This window comes from Entelurus aequoreus, linkage group LG11 (genome assembly GCF_033978785.1).
Source record: "Entelurus aequoreus isolate RoL-2023_Sb linkage group LG11, RoL_Eaeq_v1.1, whole genome shotgun sequence".
In the NCBI taxonomy this organism is placed as follows: Eukaryota; Metazoa; Chordata; class Actinopteri; order Syngnathiformes; family Syngnathidae; genus Entelurus; species Entelurus aequoreus.
The window spans coordinates 67349920-67371102 of record NC_084741.1 but is presented as its reverse complement, the minus strand read 5'-3'; the positions used below and the strand labels follow the sequence as shown (position 1 = coordinate 67371102).

The 21183-nt window shown below is 37.8% G+C and overlaps 1 protein-coding gene across 1 annotated transcript in view; it reads left to right on the top strand.

Moving 5' to 3' along the window:
- LOC133659665 (uncharacterized) overlaps positions 1-20863 on the top strand; it is a 124327-nt gene extending 103464 nt beyond the window's left edge. Inside the window, exons 10-11 of the mRNA XM_062062248.1 lie at positions 16220-16393; positions 20732-20863. Of these exons, the coding sequence (XP_061918232.1) occupies positions 16220-16393; positions 20732-20863 (306 nt within the window). The remainder of the gene's footprint in view (positions 1-16219; positions 16394-20731) is intronic.
- Positions 20864-21183: the final 320 nt, after the last annotated feature.

The following is a 21183-nucleotide window of genomic DNA, read 5'->3' as shown; positions in this document are numbered from 1 at the left end:
ATTCCATACTCTTATTTTATATTACTGTATCATGTATAATTTCGAAGAGTGATACCATTAATCCTAGGACATCTACTTGAGTGAGCATTGGGCAGGTTTTGAGTTTCTAGATCATTTGAGTCTTATTACTTATTTTATAAAAATGTGGCTGTTAGGTTTAACTGGCGAGGAGCAATTGCATTGACACGTTTGATTTGAGCAAGAGTCAGTTTACAAAAGTATTTATCACTATTGTATTTTTTTTTGCACTTGTTTTCATCACTGAAATAAAGAAATGAACCGCTTTTTATGGCATGAAGAGATTTTTACAGTATCAATTCAATCTGCCTCCTTTATGGCCAGTCTTGTTGTTTATAGCTCGGAGTTTAGTGGGTCCAGAAAAAGGCAGAGTGGGAGTAGTATGGCAGCAACCCACTGAATAAGTGACTGAATAAGTTAGTGGTTTCCTGGCTGACAGACACCCTGCTCCCCTGAGGCTCTTGGATGGGCTTTGTCGGACCCTTCACATCAGTCTACCTCCACTGCATCACTTGATTTCCTTATATACTCTCCCCTCCTTGCCCCGTCCCGTCTTTTCATTTTGGAATAAATCCGCAATATCCCCCTGGCTCATTCTGCTCCCTTTTCTTTCTCTTTAAAAACCGAACCGGCTAATTTATTCTCTCTGTCTGGCTTTTTCATTGCAGTAGATCTGTGTGCCATCACTTCTCACGCTAATTCTACTTTTGTTACAGTCCCACATGAAATATTGTCTTTTTCTTTGAATAATTAAAAAAAAAAAATTCAATTTTGTTACGATTTCACAAACCATAGGAATTATGACAATCAACATTTCAACATTTGTAAGTTGTTTTTTTGCACTCTACGTTCTGTATTGCTACAATAATTATGACAATTTGTTTTGGATTTTGTTATTTTGGAATGTGTTACGATATGAAAATTACTGTGGCCAAAATTATCACAGTTATTATTATCGTAGTATTGTTGAATGTGCTCAAAAAGTACACTGACTTGTATCTGTTTTAATGGCTAAGCTTTTATTTTATTTTTTTAAATATTGGTTTGTACTGTAGCACTTCAAAATGTATTTAAATGAAAAGTGCGTAACAAATCAAATCTATTATTATTATTATTTATTATTACTGGCAGGTGTTGTGGTGTCCTACTCCGTTCAGCAGTCCTTGAACGCACCTCCGCTTTGAGTACAGAACAATTACTTTATTTTAAGAGAGCACAGCCTGTAGGTTTAACGTGCACAATAGAATATCTTCATTGCTCAGACAGCAATGTGTTTTGATTGGGGAATGTCGTTTCTTAATGGGGAAAGACAATTAAGTCCCTTGTTTGCACGTTAACATTTAAGCTAGCGTCAGTCAGTCTGTTAGTTTATCAAAGTTGAGTTATCAATCACGGTTTTTTCGATTATTCTAATTTGAAAAAATCATTTTAAACCACAGAGTTTTACCGCGGTAATGATTAATACCATTTATTGTTACATCCCTAATTACTTAGATATCTTCTAATTTATATAATTGACGTATTTAAATTACTAGTCAGTTCAACTTGAATGTCACAAAATACCATTAAAATAAAAAGGCATTGTTGTTGTTTAAATTTTTTTTGCATGTTTTCCATTTTTAAGTACCGGTTCAGGCACCGTTAAAGGATTAGCACCAATTTTAAAGGTGATTATTTTTTTAATCATATTTAAAACCCTTCCTTGTGGTGTATGAAACATGTTTTGGATAAGCCTTGTGTTTCAATGTTGCGTACAATTTGCACTGCAGCAACTTTTTTGACCATTTTTTTTTTTGAGTCCGTGTGCTGGCTGATCATGGCGGCGTTCTGAGATTGCGATCGAAACCACGTGCCAACCTCTCAAAAAGTACTGAATCGATGATTTAAAAAAAAAAAAAAAAAAAAAAAAATCACACTTTTTAAATATATATCTTAAAGTCAGCATTGAAATTTTATAATAAAGTTCAAAGCGTATAGATTTCTGGTCATAAAATTAGGTACACCTGCACACTCGTAGATCGATCTGACTAGCTGCATAAAAAAAGCTGCTTTTGGCAGAATTTACATCACTGCATGTTGTGAGTCACTGTTATGTGCAGATTATGTGAAAATAATACTTAATTTTACCGGTTTTTTACGTTTCCTCATTGCTGAAGCAGTTCCTCTCCCTCTGGTTGAGAACTCGACTTAACGTCCAAATTGTCTCTTACCCCGACCTTCTATATTAGCTACCGCTCTTTGTTTATAATGTATATTTTCTGCTGGATCTACTCTCTATTTTATGCTGCCCTTTTGTTTTGCTGCAGCTGTTACATATGCTGTAATATTGTACATGGTAATTGGGATGTGTTATATATTGTATATATTATATAAACATATATTATAATATAATAAATGGTAAATGGTTATACTTGTATTGCGCTTTTCTACCTTTTTTTTAAGGAACTCAAAGCGCTTTGACAGTATTTCCACATTCACCCATTCACACACACACATTCACACACTGATGGCGGGAGCTGCCATGCAAGGCGCTAACCAGGGACCCATCAGGGGCAAGGGTGAAGTGTCTTGCTCAAGGACACAATATACTGTATATATAATATATCATATACTGTATATATAACATGTAAATATTACATATATGTTATATTGCTTCTAGGGATGTCCCATAATGGCTTTTTGCCGATATCCGATATTCCGATATTGTCCAACTCTTTAATTACCGATACCGATATCAACCGATACCGATATCAACCGATATATGCAGTCGTGGAATTAACACATTACTATGCCTAATTTGGACAACCATGTATGGTGAAGATAAGGTACTTTTTTTTTTAAATAATAAAATAAGATAACTAAATTAAAAACATTTTCTTGAATAAAAAAGAAAGTAAAACAATATAAAAACAGTTACATAGAAACTAGTAATTAATGAAAATGAGTCAAATTAACTGTTAAAGGCTAGTACTATTAGTTGACCAGCAGCACGCACAATCATGTGTGCTTACAGACTGTATCCCTTGCAGACTGCATTGATATATATTGATATATAATGTAGGAACCAGAATATTGATAACAGAAAGAAATGGGGGGAGGGAGGTTTTTTGGGTTGGTGCACTAATTGTAAGTGTATCTTGTGTTTTTTATGTTGATTTAATAAAAAAATAAAAAATAAAAAATAAAAATAAAAACAATACAGATAATACAAAAACCGATACCGATAATTTCTGATATTACATTTTAACGCATTTATCGGCCGATAATATCGGCCATCCCTAATTGCTACTATGGTACATTTGTCTACTTTATACCTTTTGTTTTGGCCTTTTTTTGTGCCCTTGTGTGCATTATCCTTTCCATCCTTTGTAACTGAGCTACTGTGTGGAACAATTTCCCTTGTGGATCCATAATGTTTGTCTAAGTCTAAATAAGGACATCCAGCTTGCCTCGTAGGCTACAAAATGACATGAAAAAAAAACCTTTTCCCATTGTCATCATAGGGTATTGTGCGTATAATTTTGAGGACAAAAAGGAATTTATTTCATTTTGGAATACGGCTTTAACATAACAAAATGTGGAAAAGGTGAAGCTCTGTGAATACTTCCCGGGTGCACTGTATGTGTAAAAGTACACTTGGATTGATTGCATTGCTAAAGCTTACAGCCAAGTTAGCAAATGAGTTCAATCAAGTACTGTAAGCCTGTGTACAGTGTGTGACTCCCAATTAGGGAGGGTCTTTTGTATTTGATCCACATGTACAACTATGTGATGATACTTTAGCTATTAGATAAAAGAGAACCTGACTGAACAATCTTTGTCCACATCTCTTGACGTTTAGTGCATCTCTTGGAATTTAATGCATCTCTTGAATTTGAACTCAATGAAACACAAGGACTCTTCGTACCCTTTTAAGCGACAAATCTAAAAGGTAAATGATGGCACACATCAAAGTTACTTTGAGGACATTTAGTGCAAGGATCTTTTTTTCATGCCGTTTGCTCTTCTGAGTCTTTTTGTTGTTCTTATTTATAGACCGTAACGAGTAACGGCATCTTAGCCCCTTTTTATGAGCACCTTTATACGCTAGTTGCACTTTACGGGTCTTCTGGACTATATATAGTCTCACTCAGCAAGACTTGTATTATCATATTTGCTTGAGATAAGATAAGATAACTCCGCCTCTTGCATGTGGTGTCTCTTCTGCAGATAAGCATCAAAGCTGATCCTAACCCCCCGCCCCCTCCTTTTCCCGTTTTCATGACATTACTCAGCCGCTAATTTGCATACCTTGACGTGGTGTACATTGCTGTAAAGCTTAGTTTGTTGAGATCTGAAGGATATACACTATTCTAGGATACAATTTTAACTGCATGCTTGGTAAACACTTACGATCAACGAGTCACAACATGAACACAGCTCAACTTTGAAGCGCCACAGTACTCCAACAAGTCTAACAAAAATGGTCATGCCACACTTGCAATGGTCCAGTAAATGTTTATAGTCAGTCCACCCTAAGCTGTAGACCCATAAAAACACATTTGACAGCTGCTGCACACTTTCATCATTTCGTAAGATATTTTCCACATTTGCTCCATCTTGGATTCTTCTAGCCATCGTGCTACCAAATGAACTTTAAAAAAAAAAAAACTTTTTATTGGCACCTTACTCCACCCAATAGACTGTTCTGCTGTGGACCAAATACCATTGATTTTCTCTGTGTAAAAAAAAGTACCAGCCCCAATTTTAACTCGGGCAAATAACATAGCCGCTTTATGACGACTTATGCATTGAACAGCCAATGAAAACTTCAAACAAACAAACAAAAAAACAATATACTTGTGGATGGGTGGATTTTTGACATAAAAACATGGCACTCGCGGACTGTGTGTCAATGGTGAAGCAACCATAGAACAATATACGTAGATGTCAGATTGAGCGGGTTGACTTCTATACTCCACACAGAAAGATACCGAGCCCGGGATTGAACTCAGGCCTACTCAGGACCTCCGTATTGTGAGGCAGATGCACTAACCCCTCCGCCACCGTGAGTTTGCATGTTCTTCCCGTGACTGCGTGGGTTCCCTCCGGGTACTCCAGCTTCCTCCCACCGCCAAAAACATGCACCTGGGGATAAGTTGATTGGCAACACTAAATTGGTCCTAGTGTGTGAATGTGAGTGTGAATGTTGTCTATCTGTGTTGGCCCTGTGATGAGGTGGCGACTTGTCCAGGGTGTACCTCGCCTACCGCCCGAATGCAGCTGAGATAGGCTCCAGCGACCCCCCCCACGACCCCAAAAGGGACAAGCGGTAGAAAATGGATGAATGGATAGACTTCTATACTCAATATTGGATACAGCAGATCTTTATAAAGGGCATTTCTCCAAAATTATGTAAGGTAATGCCGCTTATTCACACACAGAGGTGCAACTAACAACTGCTTAAAAGGTATGCAAACATATTCCAGACGCTCCCTATCCCGCAATTTGTTACCTAAAGTAACTTCAACAGTAGATAGGAAGCGGTCTCTGATTGTCCACAATAAGATAGTCAACATGTTAGCTAACTAGCAAAGAACAGAGAGAGAGAAAAAAAAAAGCTTTAACAATCATTTTAGCCAAAGTCCGCTGGCTAAACTTCCTTCATATGCCTGATCGCAGCTTTCTAAACACATCATCATCACAAAATGCTCTTCTCTATTTGAGGGAACAAGATAGCTTTGGTGTCTTTCGTTGTTTGCTGTTATCTTTATCTTTATTTTTACCAGCACTATGAATGTCCTTGCTTTTCAATGGAAAAAAATGTAATGCATTTGTTTTTCTAACATTTTAATGAGCAGCACTGTGACAGTACAATAAATATTCATGAATGAAGTAGTCATCTTTATTGTTGCAAATGTTAGTTGGCAGATGTCTAAAAATATCTCCACTGAATAGGTGTATGCTTCGTTGTACCATTTGTCAACTAATCGCTAATATAGTTGATGACTATAAATCCCAACTATAAATCAAATGACTATTAAGACAGTCAATATTTGCAGTCCTAGCGTCGACGTAGGATTTAGTGTGCAATGCTACATCTATGGCTACGTTTACACTGAAGTGTATGTTGGCTAATTCAGATTTTTTAGTTAAATCCCATCTTTATGTAGTCATTGACATTACATAGAAAAGTGGTGTGTAATGTAAACGGAATGGGTCCCTAAAATGACCAGCAGGAGCATAAAATAGGGCGTCACAACCATGTAACCAATAATCAATTCTAGTAAGTCTCACTTCTGGTCCGTTTGTGGCAACTTCAAAGATTTTGTGCAACAGGGTTGAACATTTTTCTTAACTGAATTATGTCACACAGGAGTTTAAGAAGGAAGAGGGCATCAATGTTGGCTATTGCAGTTGTTTGGGCATTGGCTTCGACGTCTTTTCGAAAGAGTGTGTGGGCGAGCATTCGGAGCCTGTTTTCTACCCCGTTTATTTTGACAAAGAACTATGACGTTTGTCACCTTTGACGTATGGGTCGAAAGAACCGGACTATCGTTCAGCCTGATTTATTTCCAGATACAAACAAGGTCGGTTCTGAAAAGATATAGAATTGTACTGTTCACATTATCATGAAAAAATCCTATACAGGTAAAACATACAATAAGTGCCCAAGACCAGACTTAAATCCAGGGGAGACAGGGCCTTCTCTGTGGTCGGCCCTAAGCTCTGGAACACTCTGCCCTTCCACGTTCAAACTGCTCCCACAGTGGAGTGTTTTAAGTCTCGTTTTAAGACCCACTTTTATTATTTGGCTTTTAACACTACGTGAGTTGTGTGGTCCTCTGTCCTCTGTGTTTTTTAAAAATGTTGATTTCTATTTACTGTTTTAATTGGTTTCACCCTTTAAAATAGTTTTTAATCATATTTATTTTTATATTGTTCTTATATTGGTTTTATATTTATTTATTTGTTGTTTTTATTCAGTCATTGGTGGAGCTAAGGATAATATTTGAATATTGTTTTTAATATTGTTGTGCAGCACTTTGGAAACATTTTTGTTGTTTAAATGTGCTATATAAATAAAGTGGATTGGATTGGATTGAATAAAAATCGTAAATGACTCGCAGTGTATACATAGCCTATGTATGCAGGTCGATGTAGCTAACATTGTACCTTTCAAGGTCTTGTTTTTCTTTTTATATTCCAAAAATATGTCAGGAGGCCATAAAGTTAGTTTGCATCCAGTGAGTGAAGACTCCTGATGCTATTTTTACAAAAAAACCTGTGTAAAATACCCTTTATTTTATTTTTTTGCAGTGTTATTTTCCAGTCCATACTTCGAAACAGAGTATTTTGAAAGCAAAAAAGGGGTAACCGACATCAATATACTTTTTAGTGGATTCAAACTCTTACTCCTGTGCCAGTGGCACTTACACCCATTCACTTGTTTTTTTTCAAGATATTTTCGCTCAAAAAGCCCTGAGTCTTAAGAGGTTAATAATCAGCACAAAGAGCATCTGCGGGCATGCGGCCCCTGAAACCTATCATCACCACCCCTGCCCTTCATCACTCTTCTTCTTCTCTACTGTAGCAGATTAGAGGGGGGTAAACAGTGGCTTCGCTGTTCTTTCTCATTAATACACCCCCTACCTCCAGCTTGGTATCACCTTTCCCCTCCTCCTCCTTTACTGGAAATGATAGCAGCAAAGTGTTGAGGAGCAGTTTCATCTTACTTACTATTGAGTCAGTGGACAATGGCTTGTTCTCCTCCACCTACGCTGCCTCCCTGACGGAAACTAAATGAGTGTGCGTGTATATATACACATATATACTGTAAATATGTATATAGACACACAACAATGCAGCTTCTCAAACACAACCTGTTCTGCTTGTTTAGGTGCTTGACTTATTTATTGTCTCAAATTCCAGTCCGTCTGTGCCTCCTTCCTTCCTTCTAATTGTTATAGCAGCTTCTGAACACGGCGTGGCTTCCATTGGAAGGGAAACAATGCCAAAGGTCAACATTTACAACATGGTACAGTACCTCTAAACAGTTCAAAACAACTGGTTAGAATCTTTCGTTATGTGGGGAAAACTAAATGAGGCGGTGGCTGTAGGATTTAATCATCAACATACATACATGTGTATTTTCATATACATATACATATAAACATAACTATATACTTTTGACCCAGCAGATTTGGTCACATTTTCAGTAAATCCATAATAAATTCATAAAAGAACCAAACTTCATGAATGTTTTTTGTGACTAACAAGTATGTGCTCCAACCACTCTATCACAAAAAAATAAGAGTTATTGGAAACTCAAGACAGCCATGACATTATGTTCTTTACAAGTGTATGTAAACTTTTGACCACGACTGTGTATATATATATATATATATATATATATATATATATATTTATTTATTTATATATACACACATACATACATACATACATACATACATATATATTTATTTATATATACACATACATACATACATACATACATACATACATACATACATACATACATACATACATACATGTTAGGGGTGTGGGAAAAAATCGATTCGAATTCGAATCGCGATACTCTCGTTGTGCGATTCAGAATGAAATCTCTTTTTTTTTTTTTTTAAATTTAAATTTATTTATTTATACTTAAAGAAAATAGCAACACTCAGAACTGCAATAAACAGAGCAATTGAGCGGAGACACAAACACGACACAGAACAAACCAAAAGTAGTGAAACAAAAATGAATATTATTAACAACAGTATCAGTATTAGTTACAATTTCAACATAGCAGTGATTAAAAATCCTTCATCGACATTATCATTAGACATTTATTTTTTTTAAAAACAAAAAAACAATAGTGTCACAGTGGCTTACACTTGCATCGCATCTCATAAGCTTGACAACACACTGTGTCCAATATGTTCACAAAGATAAAATAAGTCATATTTTTGGTTCATTTAATAGTTAAAACAAATTTACATTATTGCAATCAGTTGATAAAACATTGTCCTTTACAATTATAAAATCTACAACTCTGCTTGCATGTCAGCAGACTGGTGTAGATCCTGCTGAAATCCTATGTATTGAATGAATAGAGAATCGTTTTGAATCGGGAAAAAAATCGTTTTTGAATCGAGAATTGTGTTAAATTGAAAAAAAAAAAAAAAAAATCGATTTTGAATCGAATCGTGACCCCAAGAATCGATATTGAATCGAATCGTGGGACACCCAACGATTCACAGCCCTAATACATATATACACATATAAATACACATACATATATATATACACATATATACAGACAGACAGACACACACACACACACATATACATATATATCCACACATTTGCACATATATACACATTATTAAACCCTAAACTGCTACCCCATAAATAAGACTGAATTGAAATTTCTCACACAACTCTACAAAACACCCACTAAAACTTTACTGTAAAGACAAATGACGATCACATTTTGTACAAACTGAAAGCACACTGAAACTGAACTGTGACTGGTTGAAAAACATGGCTGACATTAAGCGGGTCACAAGTCAATGACCATTTGTTTAATGATGATCAACCTTTGAGAGCATCTTTCTTATATATATATGCTAGCTTGCAGTTCTTGCAATGGTGCCTTAGTCTACACAATAACAGCAAAACTGTTGTTGTTGTTTTAATGAGTGACTGGTAGTTTCCATTTCCTATGAATAAAAAGTCAAAGTTTGAACAAACGGGAGGTGAAACGGATTATGTCCAAGCTCAAGAGGTTCCAGTGTACTGCAAGAAAAGCGCTTGAGGATAAAATGTAAAATCGATGCGAGGCATTTGGAGAAGCATTGTTCAGAGCGGACTGAGGTCAGTCTCTAAGAAATAGCTTGATCCATCTGACATTATTCATGCGCAGGCTTTGCACCTTTTTTTATTTTTTTTTTATTTTTTACATCAAGTCTGGAAGTAAGCTTGCCAAAAAATCTTTCAAACGTCACTATCTCCTCGGTGACTTTAGAGCAGGGAAAGCGGAGCAGAAACTTTCAGAGCATGAAATAAAGCATCCAGCAAAGTCACAATAGGAGAGGAGTGCCAGGTAATCCAACAAATGTCCCATGGAGCGCGTATGTGTCAATCACTTTGTGTATTTGTGTGCACTTGTTAACATAATGTGATTATCTGTCCTATTTTTCGCTGGGGTGTGAGCATCTGGCGAGGTGTCAAGAGGATATTTGGAAGTGATCCTTTCGGAGAATTAAAACAGCCCCGCGTTTTAGACGTGAGAGGAATCCCATGGCAACCCCAATGCCTCGGGAGCTTAACACAGCTGTGTTTTCACTTTTTTTCCACTGTCCCAAACACCTTTGCTTCACCTTGAGGGATGTGTGCATCATGCTGTTGCAGCCAGTCCAGCCTACTGGTCAACTGTCAACACGTCACTCATTCATAGACTGACGGGGGGCGAGAAGACCAATCCAATTTATCCGTCACATTAAAGGATTAAAAGAAGGAAAAAACTGCAGTCCTGTCATAAGACGTAGCACCAGTGTCTGCCAGGGGGATCACACAGCATGCAAGTACAATCAATAGCGGCCATATGGGAGGTAGAAGGTCAGGCACAACAAGTAAACAAACTACACAAGCACGTAGAAATATTATCATAAACTGATGATGGCGTCTGTCACAGCAATCAGCTACAAGCAGCTGGATTGAATTACTGATGAGGAGGAAGGGGGGGAATGTGTGTTTGGCTTTCAGGGCTCAGAGAAAGATAGATAGATGGGAGGGAAGATTTGGTTCCAAAAAGAATCGAGCAAATACTGTCCGTGTTAGAGCAAGCGTGTTAGGGCATTTTAATGCATTTTTATGTTAAAGATAACTAGATGAGGCAAATCCTGAAGGAAACGAGTGTGAATGCTCCAATGCTGAAGTTGAACTGAAATCTTGGATTTTTTTTAATTTTTTTTTAGAATTGTTGAAGTAGAGCACACAATTCCTGAACAGGCTGAACATTTTGAAGTTTAAAACAGTTTGAATTAGGGATGTGTTAAAATGTAATATCGGAAATTATCGGTATCGGTTTTTTTATTATCTGTATCGTTGTTGTTTTTTTTGTTTGTTTTTTTTGTTTTTTTTATTAAATCAACATAAAAAACACAAGATACACTTACAATTAGTGCACCAACCCAAAAAACCTCCCTCCCCCCATTTCTTTCTGTTATCAATATTCTGGTTCCTACATTATATATCAATATATATCAATACAGTCTGCAAGGGATACAGTCCGTAAGCACACATGATTGTGCGTGCTGCTGGTCCACTAATAGTACTAACCTTTAACAGTTAATTTTACTCATTTTCATTAATTACTAGTTTCTATGTAACTGTTTTTATATTGTTTTACTTTCTTTTTTATTCGAGAAAATGTTTTTAATTTAGTTATCTTATTTTATTATTATTTTTAAAAAGTACCTTATCTTCACCATACATGGTTGTCCAAATTAGGCATAATAATGTGTTAATTCCACGACTGCATATATCGGTTGATATCGGTATCGTTTGATATCGGTATCGGTAATTAAAGAGTTGGACAATATCGGAATATCGGATATCGGCAAAAAGCCATTATCGGACATCCCTAGTTTGAATCAGATGAAAAAAGTGGGAATCGTCGAACTTTGAAGAATGTGTCATTGAATTTCGGGAAAAGCGTGAATGTTTTTTTAAAATGGTAAAAAACTTGAATGGTCTGAATGCGTTAATAAAATGGTTGGTGTTGAATTTTTTTAATTTTTTTTTTTATTTTAATTTTATTTATTTATTTATTTATTTATTTATTTATTTATTTATTTTAAATCGGTCGAGAAATGTTGAAGTAGTAAAATGTTCAATTGAGAAGTGTTATTACGGAATTCCGGGAAAACCGGGAATTTTTCCAGTTCAAAAAATAACTTCTATTTTGTCCTAATTAAGAGGAATGTTTTGACGGTTGAACGGTTGAGTGGGTTGAAAAATGTGGGAGGAGTACTCGCCAGAAAAAAGGGTGGATGTAGGGCTTTGGAAAACCAGGAATTCTGGAAAATCCTCAAAAAAAATTTAACTTGGAAAAAGGGTAGTTTGAATTTCCAGAATGGTGGAATAGGTTGAAGGTGGAATGGTTTGAATTGGTTGAAACATGTGTAAACGGTGGAAGTTTGAAAAACGACCAATTAATTTTGAATGGGAAAAATGTCCCGAAAAACTTAGGATTCTGGGAAATCTGGGAATTTTTGGAATTTGATAAGGGAAAGCCTGCGATTCCCGAATAGGCTGAACAGTTTAAAGTTGGAACGGTTTGAATCAGGTGAAAAATGTGTAAGGTAGAGCGCGCCAAAATCTGGAGAAGAAAAGAAGTTGAATAATAAAAAGATGAATTTTGGTGTAGAAAACCATATGTGTGAATGCTTTGGAGCATTCACACAATAAAACCAACCTAATGTAGGTCAATATATACCAGGTAACTGTAGAAAACATAGTCTTAGCTTTGTGGCAAAGCAAATTAGCATATTATCTAATAATACATCTCACAAATATTGTCAAAAATGTGCTATTATTTTTCTTTTTTTGTATTCAAACTCTAAAGTTTGACCCCTTAAGGCAGACTGACTTGAAATTTCTCACACAGCTCTACAAAGCACACACTGTAATTGTGTGTGTTTAGCCAAACCACTGTCAAATTTGGTACAAACTGAAAGCACACTGTAAAATTTAAGCAAGGTTGGTTGGCCCTAGTGTGTGAATGTTGTCTGTCTGTGTTGGCCCTGTGATGAGGTGGCAACTTGTCCACGGTTTGCTTGTTTTGAACACAAGCCAAAGGAGGTGCACATTTTTTCTCACCACTGTATTTATGCAAATCAACTGGCAGTCATGTTGACAAATGCTAACACTAATACAAGTCTACAACGTGAACATTGCCACTGGACAGGGAGAATAAGCTACAAAATGTTTTGTTTTTTTATAGGAAAAACAAAATTGTAAAATAAGCTAAATCTGCTATTATTAAGTCAATTACCCTATTTTTTGGAACTAAGGGGCACTAAAATCCTTTAACTTTCTCAAAAGTCAACAGTGCACTTTATAACCCGGTGCGCCTAATGTACGGAATAATTTTGTTTGTGCTTACCGACATGGAAAGCTATTTTATTTGGTACATGGTGAAATGGTAAGTGTGACCAGTAGATGGCAGTCACACAAGAGATACTTGTAGACTGCAATATGACTGAAGTAAACAACACAAAAATTGTATATGTTCCATTGAAAATATAGAACATTACATACGGCGCTCAAAAATCTATCAAAATGTTTTAGTACGACTTTGGTAAGCTATGAAGCCGCACCGCTTGATGGATTGTACTGTGCTTCAACATACAGGTATTATGATGTGTGCATAAGGTAAGACATTATCTGGCGCTTTGTTTTGCAATATTATGCAAAAGCAACTTTTCTTACCTTCTGATCTGTATTTGGGATCTGCATAAGTCCTGAAAATGTGTGTGCATCCGCCTTTGTAGTTCGTGCGGACACCGTAGTCGATAAGCTTCTTCTTTTTCTCTGTCTTCTTGTTATGGGACATGATCCTCCGCTGTTGCCATTTCTAATATAAAGTACTGCAAATATATATATAAGTAAGCTCGCCATGAAAGCGCTAAAACATACCGGTACAGTGTGTTTACATTATTCACCCAAGGAACTTTAGTTATTAAAGTTAAAGTTAAAGTACCAATGATTGTCACACACACACTAGGTGTGGTGAAATTTGTCCTCTGCATTTGACCCATCCCCTTGATCACCCCCTATTAGAGAGTTCTGGCGTTGGTATTGCACTAGTGAGCGACGGATGAGGAGATGCTGGTGTCTGAATGTCTTTAAAACAGTTAGCTCCATCTTTTGACACTTCATCAACTCCCGTCCTTGTCGAAGGTGAGTCACGTAAATAAAACCGCCCACAAAACGGCGCATCCTGAAGCGACTGTTAGAAAGCGACTTGAAGATGGTCTGCAAAACATAATCTATGCAACATTTTGACCAAAGAACCACCATCACATGTTATGTAGACCACAAGGAAGTGTTTTCAATTTAGAAAAAAAGATTAATATGACCCCTTTAATGCGCCCTATAATCCGGTGTGCCTTTTGTATGAAAATAAACCTGAATAGACCCACTCATCGGCAGTGCGCCTTTTAATCCAGTGCGCCCTATGGTCCGGAAAATACGGTACTACATATGGCTGCTCTAATGTGCAAAATATTATGCTTTAAACACTAAATGACATGCCTCTGCAACTTTAGGTTCAATGTAAAAGCCTGTGCTGAAATCACTCAAACATGATTGGGACACATATTGGAAATAAAAAAAGTATGACAAAAAAGGCACACAAAAAAAAAGCTCTAATGAGGTCTTCAGTAGTTTTGCCCTACAGCCTGGAACAATAACAATTGTGGCCCCTATGTGAACCATGAGGAGGAGGATTCCATATTGATCAAAGACATTGCGAGATCGTCAGCTGCTGCCAGCGATGACAAATTAAAAAGGTCAAAAAGTCTGATGCCATTTGGAGAAGACAAAAAAGGGAACGTAGTGTGTATAAAATAACTCATCGGCTGCTAAAAAAAAAAACATTGCAACGCTCCCAAACAGGTTTTATGTGGTGAAACGCAGAAAGTAAACAACAAAATATCATTGGATCCTCATTACATTGGCCTGTAAGGGGCCTTGTTTGTCGTCTACCCGCCCTCCGGAGGCAGCGTGACAGGAGAGAATTGCGAGGTGAGCGATAGATATAAGGCGCTATGAGGAGAGGAAGCCCCAGGCCCCCTGTTGCCATGGTCTGCCGGGTAGCTTCAAGGACCCTTCAATAACACAGCCTGTGTGCAATTAGACAGAACTCTGTCTTACACACACACCAAACAAATGTTGGCGCCATATTAAAAATGAAGCCTTTAGAGACCCAAAAGGGGGATTTGCATTAACAGAATCCTTATCCTCATCATAGTATCAAAGATATGAAAGATGTGCATTAGCAGCATGATTATCATAATCATCAATATACATTTTTTCAACTTGATGCGGCCACCTGTTTAATGTAGGAGAAAATGCCCTGGAATTGCTGCGTTTTCCCTCTATGCCCGTGTGCCAACGTCGCTCTTTAAAAGTATATTTTATAAGATTTTTGTGAAATCTAAGCTGGCAAATATAGCACTTCACGAAAATAACCTACATAAGCAACTCAGCAGACGGCATTTTGTTTGGAATGTTTTGAGTTGTTGTTACCAAAACTATTCAATCAGGTCATAATATTATGCATATTTACAGAAATGTCTAGTCTACAAGCCAATACGTTTTTCCATAGACTTTGAACCCTGCGCTTTATACAATGCCGCGCCTAATTTGTGGATTTTTCCGGGTTAACAAGCCTCACAGGCCGCTTATAAATTAGCATTGTCACATAAGATCAATTAAATTGGCGAACTGGTTTCCTACGGGAAACTGGGTAACACATGGCACACTGACAAAGCGTAACTTATTATACTATAACAATCTACAAGGTTAATATAGTTGGCTTCGCTTTCTTCCCCTCCATTTATCTGCTTTAATTTGTATGTCATGTTATCATTACGTATATGTATTGTTGCATTTGAACAATTGTATTGCTAATAATAAAGGTAAGTATTATTATTCATTACCAATAGTGCTATTTCTATTGGTATTTGTATTGCTCCATTTGTAGTGTAATAATGTTCATTGTCATTTCTGTATTATTTATTTCACCAACTGCTTCTTTGCTATCACTTTTACCATCATATTTGTACATATCCTATTTGCTGATGCTGTTCTATTGTTGTTATTGTTATGTTTGCTGTTGTTGTTGTCCATCTGTCTTATCACCCTCTTCTCCCCACAATTTCTCCCTGTGTCTTCCTTTTTTTCTCTTTCTATCCCCTCCTGCTCCGGGCCGGCTGCACCAGATAATAATATAAATCCATTTAATAAAGTCAAATACAAATAAGACAACAAGAGAAGTATCCCACACTTCTCTTTTGTAAAGTAAATTTGTACATAGGCATCTACATTAACAATATGATTTGCCTGAGTAGCTACACAGGACAAAAAAATAAATAAATAAATAAAAATTGCTCCAAAATCTACCTTCCCCAACTTGCTCTGAAAGTCTAGACCGCCACATGCGGAAGAAGAAAGGACATGCCCAGAGGAAACTCGCTTCGAGGCGAAAGTATCGCCACTGGACGAAGCAACCTCGAGTGCCTTCAACTGCAACATGAAAGAATATGGCCCGTGGTCACAGGAGAAAGTGGAGGAGAACAAAGACAGTGATCTCCAGCAGGCACTGTCTTTTATTAAATGTATGAATGATCACAAGCGCCTGTGTAAATATTTCATGTTTCAATGTACACTTGTGGCTAATAGACACGTGCGCCCAATATATGTACAAAATAAAAATTGTGGGTGCAGTTTAAAAACGGGTGCGCTCTATAGTTCGTAAAATAGGGTATGTTCTTTACTGCACAGTGTTTGGTCCAATGACAAAAATACCACTGTGAACACTAATCCAACCGCAACAAAGTGCACACTAACCGTCTTTATTTTCAGTTTTAGTAAGGACCAGAGTACTGAAGTGTGAACTCCGGGTGGAGTGGTTCACAAAATCCTCGGTTCGGATCTTATGGTTTTGTGACAAGGTTACCGGTTTGGTTTTGTGTACAATGTTGTTCTTTTTCACATCCGGTAGTCATGTTGACAGCTGGTTAGCATTAGCAGCAGCACAGTGTTTATTGTTGCTTTTTCACTTGGCTTTTGGAAGACAAGTAGTTATGAACTGTATCACCTGACACGTACTGTAAGTCATTTTGGAACCAATAGTGAATTACGTTTTTATTGGCCAATACTGTAATCCTGCCTGGCATTTCGTTAACCTGGAAATCATAGTGCCATATGCTCCAAATTGATTACTAACACACACACACACACACACACACACACACACACACACACACACACACGCACACACACACACACACACACACACACACACACACACTTTATTTGAACACACAAGAGATCGATTATTGGTGCCCATATTTGGTAACTTGATGTACAGTACAGCCCAAAAGTTTGGACACACCTTCTCATTCAATGTGTTTTCTTTATTTTCATGACTTTTTACATTGTAGATTGTCACTGAAGGCATCAAAACTATGAATGAACACACGTGGAGTTATGTACTTAACAAAAAAGGTGAAATAACTGAAAACATGTTTTATATTCTAGTTTCTTCAAAATAGCCACCCTTTGCTCTGATGACTTTTTCGCACACTCTTGGCATTCTCTCGATGAGCGTCAAGAGGTAATCACCCGAAATGGTTTTCACTTCACAGGTGTGCTTGAAGCTCATCGAGAGAATTCCAAGAGTGTGCAAAGCAGTAATCAGAGCAAAGGGTGGCTATTTTGAATAAACTAGAATCACCAAGCACCAGCCCTTTTGTCCTGCATGAGAAAAGTATTTTTTTATTTATTTTTTTATAAATGGAGCACTTTTTTTTATTATTATTCATTTATAAATAATGATAAATGGGTTATACTTGTATAGCGCTTTTCTACCTTCAAGGTACTCAAAGCGCTTTGACAGTATTTCCACATTCACCCATTCACACACACATGGCGGGAGCTGCCATGCAAGGCGCTAACCAGCAGCCATCAGAGGCAAAGGGTGAAGTGTCTTGCCCAAGGACACAACGGACGTGACTAGGAAGGTAGAAGGTGAGAATTGAACCCCAGTAACCAGCAACACTCCGATTGCTGGCACAGCCACTCTACCAACTTCGCCACACAAAATAAGAATTACTTCCAATATCAATAACATACTAGCCAACCTTGAGACCTCTGAATATTATATATATATATATATATATTAGGGCTGCAACTAACGATTAATTTGATGATCGATTAATCTGTCGATTATTACTTCGATTAATTGATTAATAATCGGATAAAAGAGACAAACTACATTTCTATCCTTTCCAGTATTTTATTGAAAAAAACCAGCATACTGGCACCATGTTGTGGACATTGGGGGTGCAGCATACACCAACAATAACACAGAAATGTAACTCATCAGATCAGAACTGAATCAGATATTTTACGCGTTTCTGTTGTGAATAATAAAGGATTCATTTTAGGCTGCCTCTGAATAATAGCATGAAATATTCCAGCACCTTCATAACGTTTAGTTATACTAAAGCGTCACTCAAATCTAAATAGATTTATATAGCTTTATCGGCCCGGCTACATTGATCCATTATGAAACCAACCTGAGATATTTCTGTCCGTTACGTTTATTTCCAAATTGGTAGCCGTGCGTTTTCTCTCTCAAAACGGAGTCAAATGTGCCGGAGACACATTATCAGCCCCGCGTTGCAACAAAGGCATAACGTTAACGTTACTCACAAAAAAGCTGAACTCATGAATGCTTGTTGCCACTATGGACTTAAAAAGTTACGTACCATGAGTTCCCTTCATCCATGGCTCCAACATGTTTCCTTTTGCAGGTGCTCCTGAAGCAATGTTGTACTTCCGTGCCATTTTGCAGGAAACGCTCTTCTTTGAAGTCTTTAAAGTGAAGTGTTCCCACACTTTTGACGACTTAGGTCGTACACTTTTCTCCATTGAAGCAATAACCTCAAGATGTTTCTCCGCTAAACTATCGGTACTGTTTTCCTGCGCCATTTTTCAAATGTTTCCAGCAAAGGAGACGGCGTCGTCACGTGAGCTGCACATGACCACATCATTGGCTAGCTTACGCCACCTCATGAGACGTAGCCTCACCGCCGCCCTGGCACTGTTTTGTACAGTTTTTGTACTTATTTTGATTATTGTTTCTCAGCTGTTTATAAATGTTGCAGTTTATAAATAAAGGTTTATAAAACAAACAAAAAACAAAAAAAAATTACCAAAAAAAAGAAAAAAAGCCTCCGTGCATGCGCATAGCATAGTTCCAACGAATCGATGACTTAATTAATCGCCAACTATTTTGATAATCGATTTTAATCGATTTTAATCGATTTAATCGATTAGTTGTTGCAGCCCTAATATATATATATATATATATATATATATATACACACATATATATATATAAATAATCCGATATGAGTATATCCATTCGGCCAAAGTGTTCAATGGAGAAGTCTGATATATAAAATTTGCAGGACCCCTTCCCCTTCGAGCTGTCCTGGATGAACTGAAATTATTTTTTCCAATCATTTTGGAACTTGCAAACGTACTTCTTCTTCTTACTCGTCGTCGCCATGTCTCTTCTTCGTTCTTCTGCTTCGTCTCTGTTATGTTTTTGGACATTACTACTTGTCGTAGTTTTGAAGCAATGCATAATGGGAATCCGGATGTTGTGTGTCAGTGTATTAACGTGCCGGCTGGAATAAACACACGCTGAGAAATAGCTCCGTGCTTGCCTACTTTATGGGTTATAGATAAACCCATAATAATATAATATAATAGTCTCCTTTTCAGGTGCGAGAGGACGCTAAAGGCATTGCCTTTAAGGCACGCCCCCAATATTGTTGTCCAGGTGGAAATCGGGAGAAATTCGGGAGAATGGTTGCCCTGGGAGATTTTCGGGATGGGCACTGAAATTCAGGAGTCTCCCGGGAAAATCGTGAGGGTTGGCAAGTATGGTCAATAATCCTCCCCAAATATCTTTTTGATCTGACAGGTAATCTATTCGAGTTCTTCTGAGAATTCTTCTGTGGTCTGCTTCCACACCATGTCAGTCGATCTCTAGAACACACACGCTTTGAAGCATGTCAGGTAAACAGAACGTTTGATTCTCAAACCGTTCTATCCCTAGCGTGAACACAGCCTAAATACATTTCCTTACGAACTAACCCTACACAACTTTTAATTGCTTTAGTGTGAGCAGTCGTTTTTTATACTTAAAGTTAGCACACAAATGTGCTGTGAAATGTGAAATGTTTGTAAAATATTAACAGCTGCGCACTTCTGTCTTCCATTAAAAGTGCTGATGTTTTGCAAGCATCAAGATGGTGGTGTGTTGATGCACGGGCCACCTAGGTTGTCTGTAAAAGGCAGCCTGAGTCTTCCAGTAGAGTGCCTGCTGCTTTTGAGTTTTCGCGTCTGAATTTTGTGTGTGTGTGTGCGTGTTCAGTGCAGCTCTCAGACAAATCATAGCAGCGGCAGGCTTTTCTAAAGAGAGGCAGACGAGTGAAGCAGATCAAACACAAGCCAACTAATCACAGACGCCGGCTAATTAGTGCAGCCCTCAAAGGGGAACCAGGAATGAGTGATGATTACCCCTTATGAATTTCCCAATGACGCCGTGCCGTATGCCACCACAAATACTCCTCCAGTCATTCAGAGAGGGTAAAGTGCAGCCAAGCTGGTCTTCGCGTTGCTATCTTATCACCAGAGAGCAGCACAGGTGGGGTGAAGGGGGGGGGCAAAGTGGCACTCCATAGCTCTTATCAGAGTTTCAGTCATGTGCACAGAATACACGCAACTTTTAATCTCAGAGTTTTCCCATTAAGGCATTTCAGGAGTGGTTAAAAATCCAGACGGCGGTGAGGTATTCCCGCCAACGGAGCAGGTTCCAGAGTGATGATTAGTCCCGGATCTGTCACGTTGATCCCAGATTTCCACCAGATCAGAGGCCCACGCTTTGAGCACGGGTGGCGGCGGCAGAAAACCAATTAGAAGAGGTGCCACCGCCTACCGGGACTACGCGAATATGTCCGCGGACGCTGAAGCTATCAAAGTGATGTGAACTCCCACCTCTTCCCCTCATCCTTCTACAAAGGCTCGCCTTTGCTAATCTCAGTGGAAAGGCACCTGTCAGAGAATGCTCAGTTCAGCAGCCAGCCTAACTCATAAAGTGGGAGGCAGGGAGAACATATAAAAAACCTGTACGGCACCTGTAAAAGATTATAACAAGAGCGCTCTAAAGCTTAAACAGTTGACGCTTGTCAAGTGGACGGTTACAATAAAAGGATGACGAGATGACAGTTGAGCAAAGTACCGAACATCTCAGGGAGCAAGCTTCATTTGCTGCGCAAACAAGTATCTAATAAATGCAAAACTGTTGCC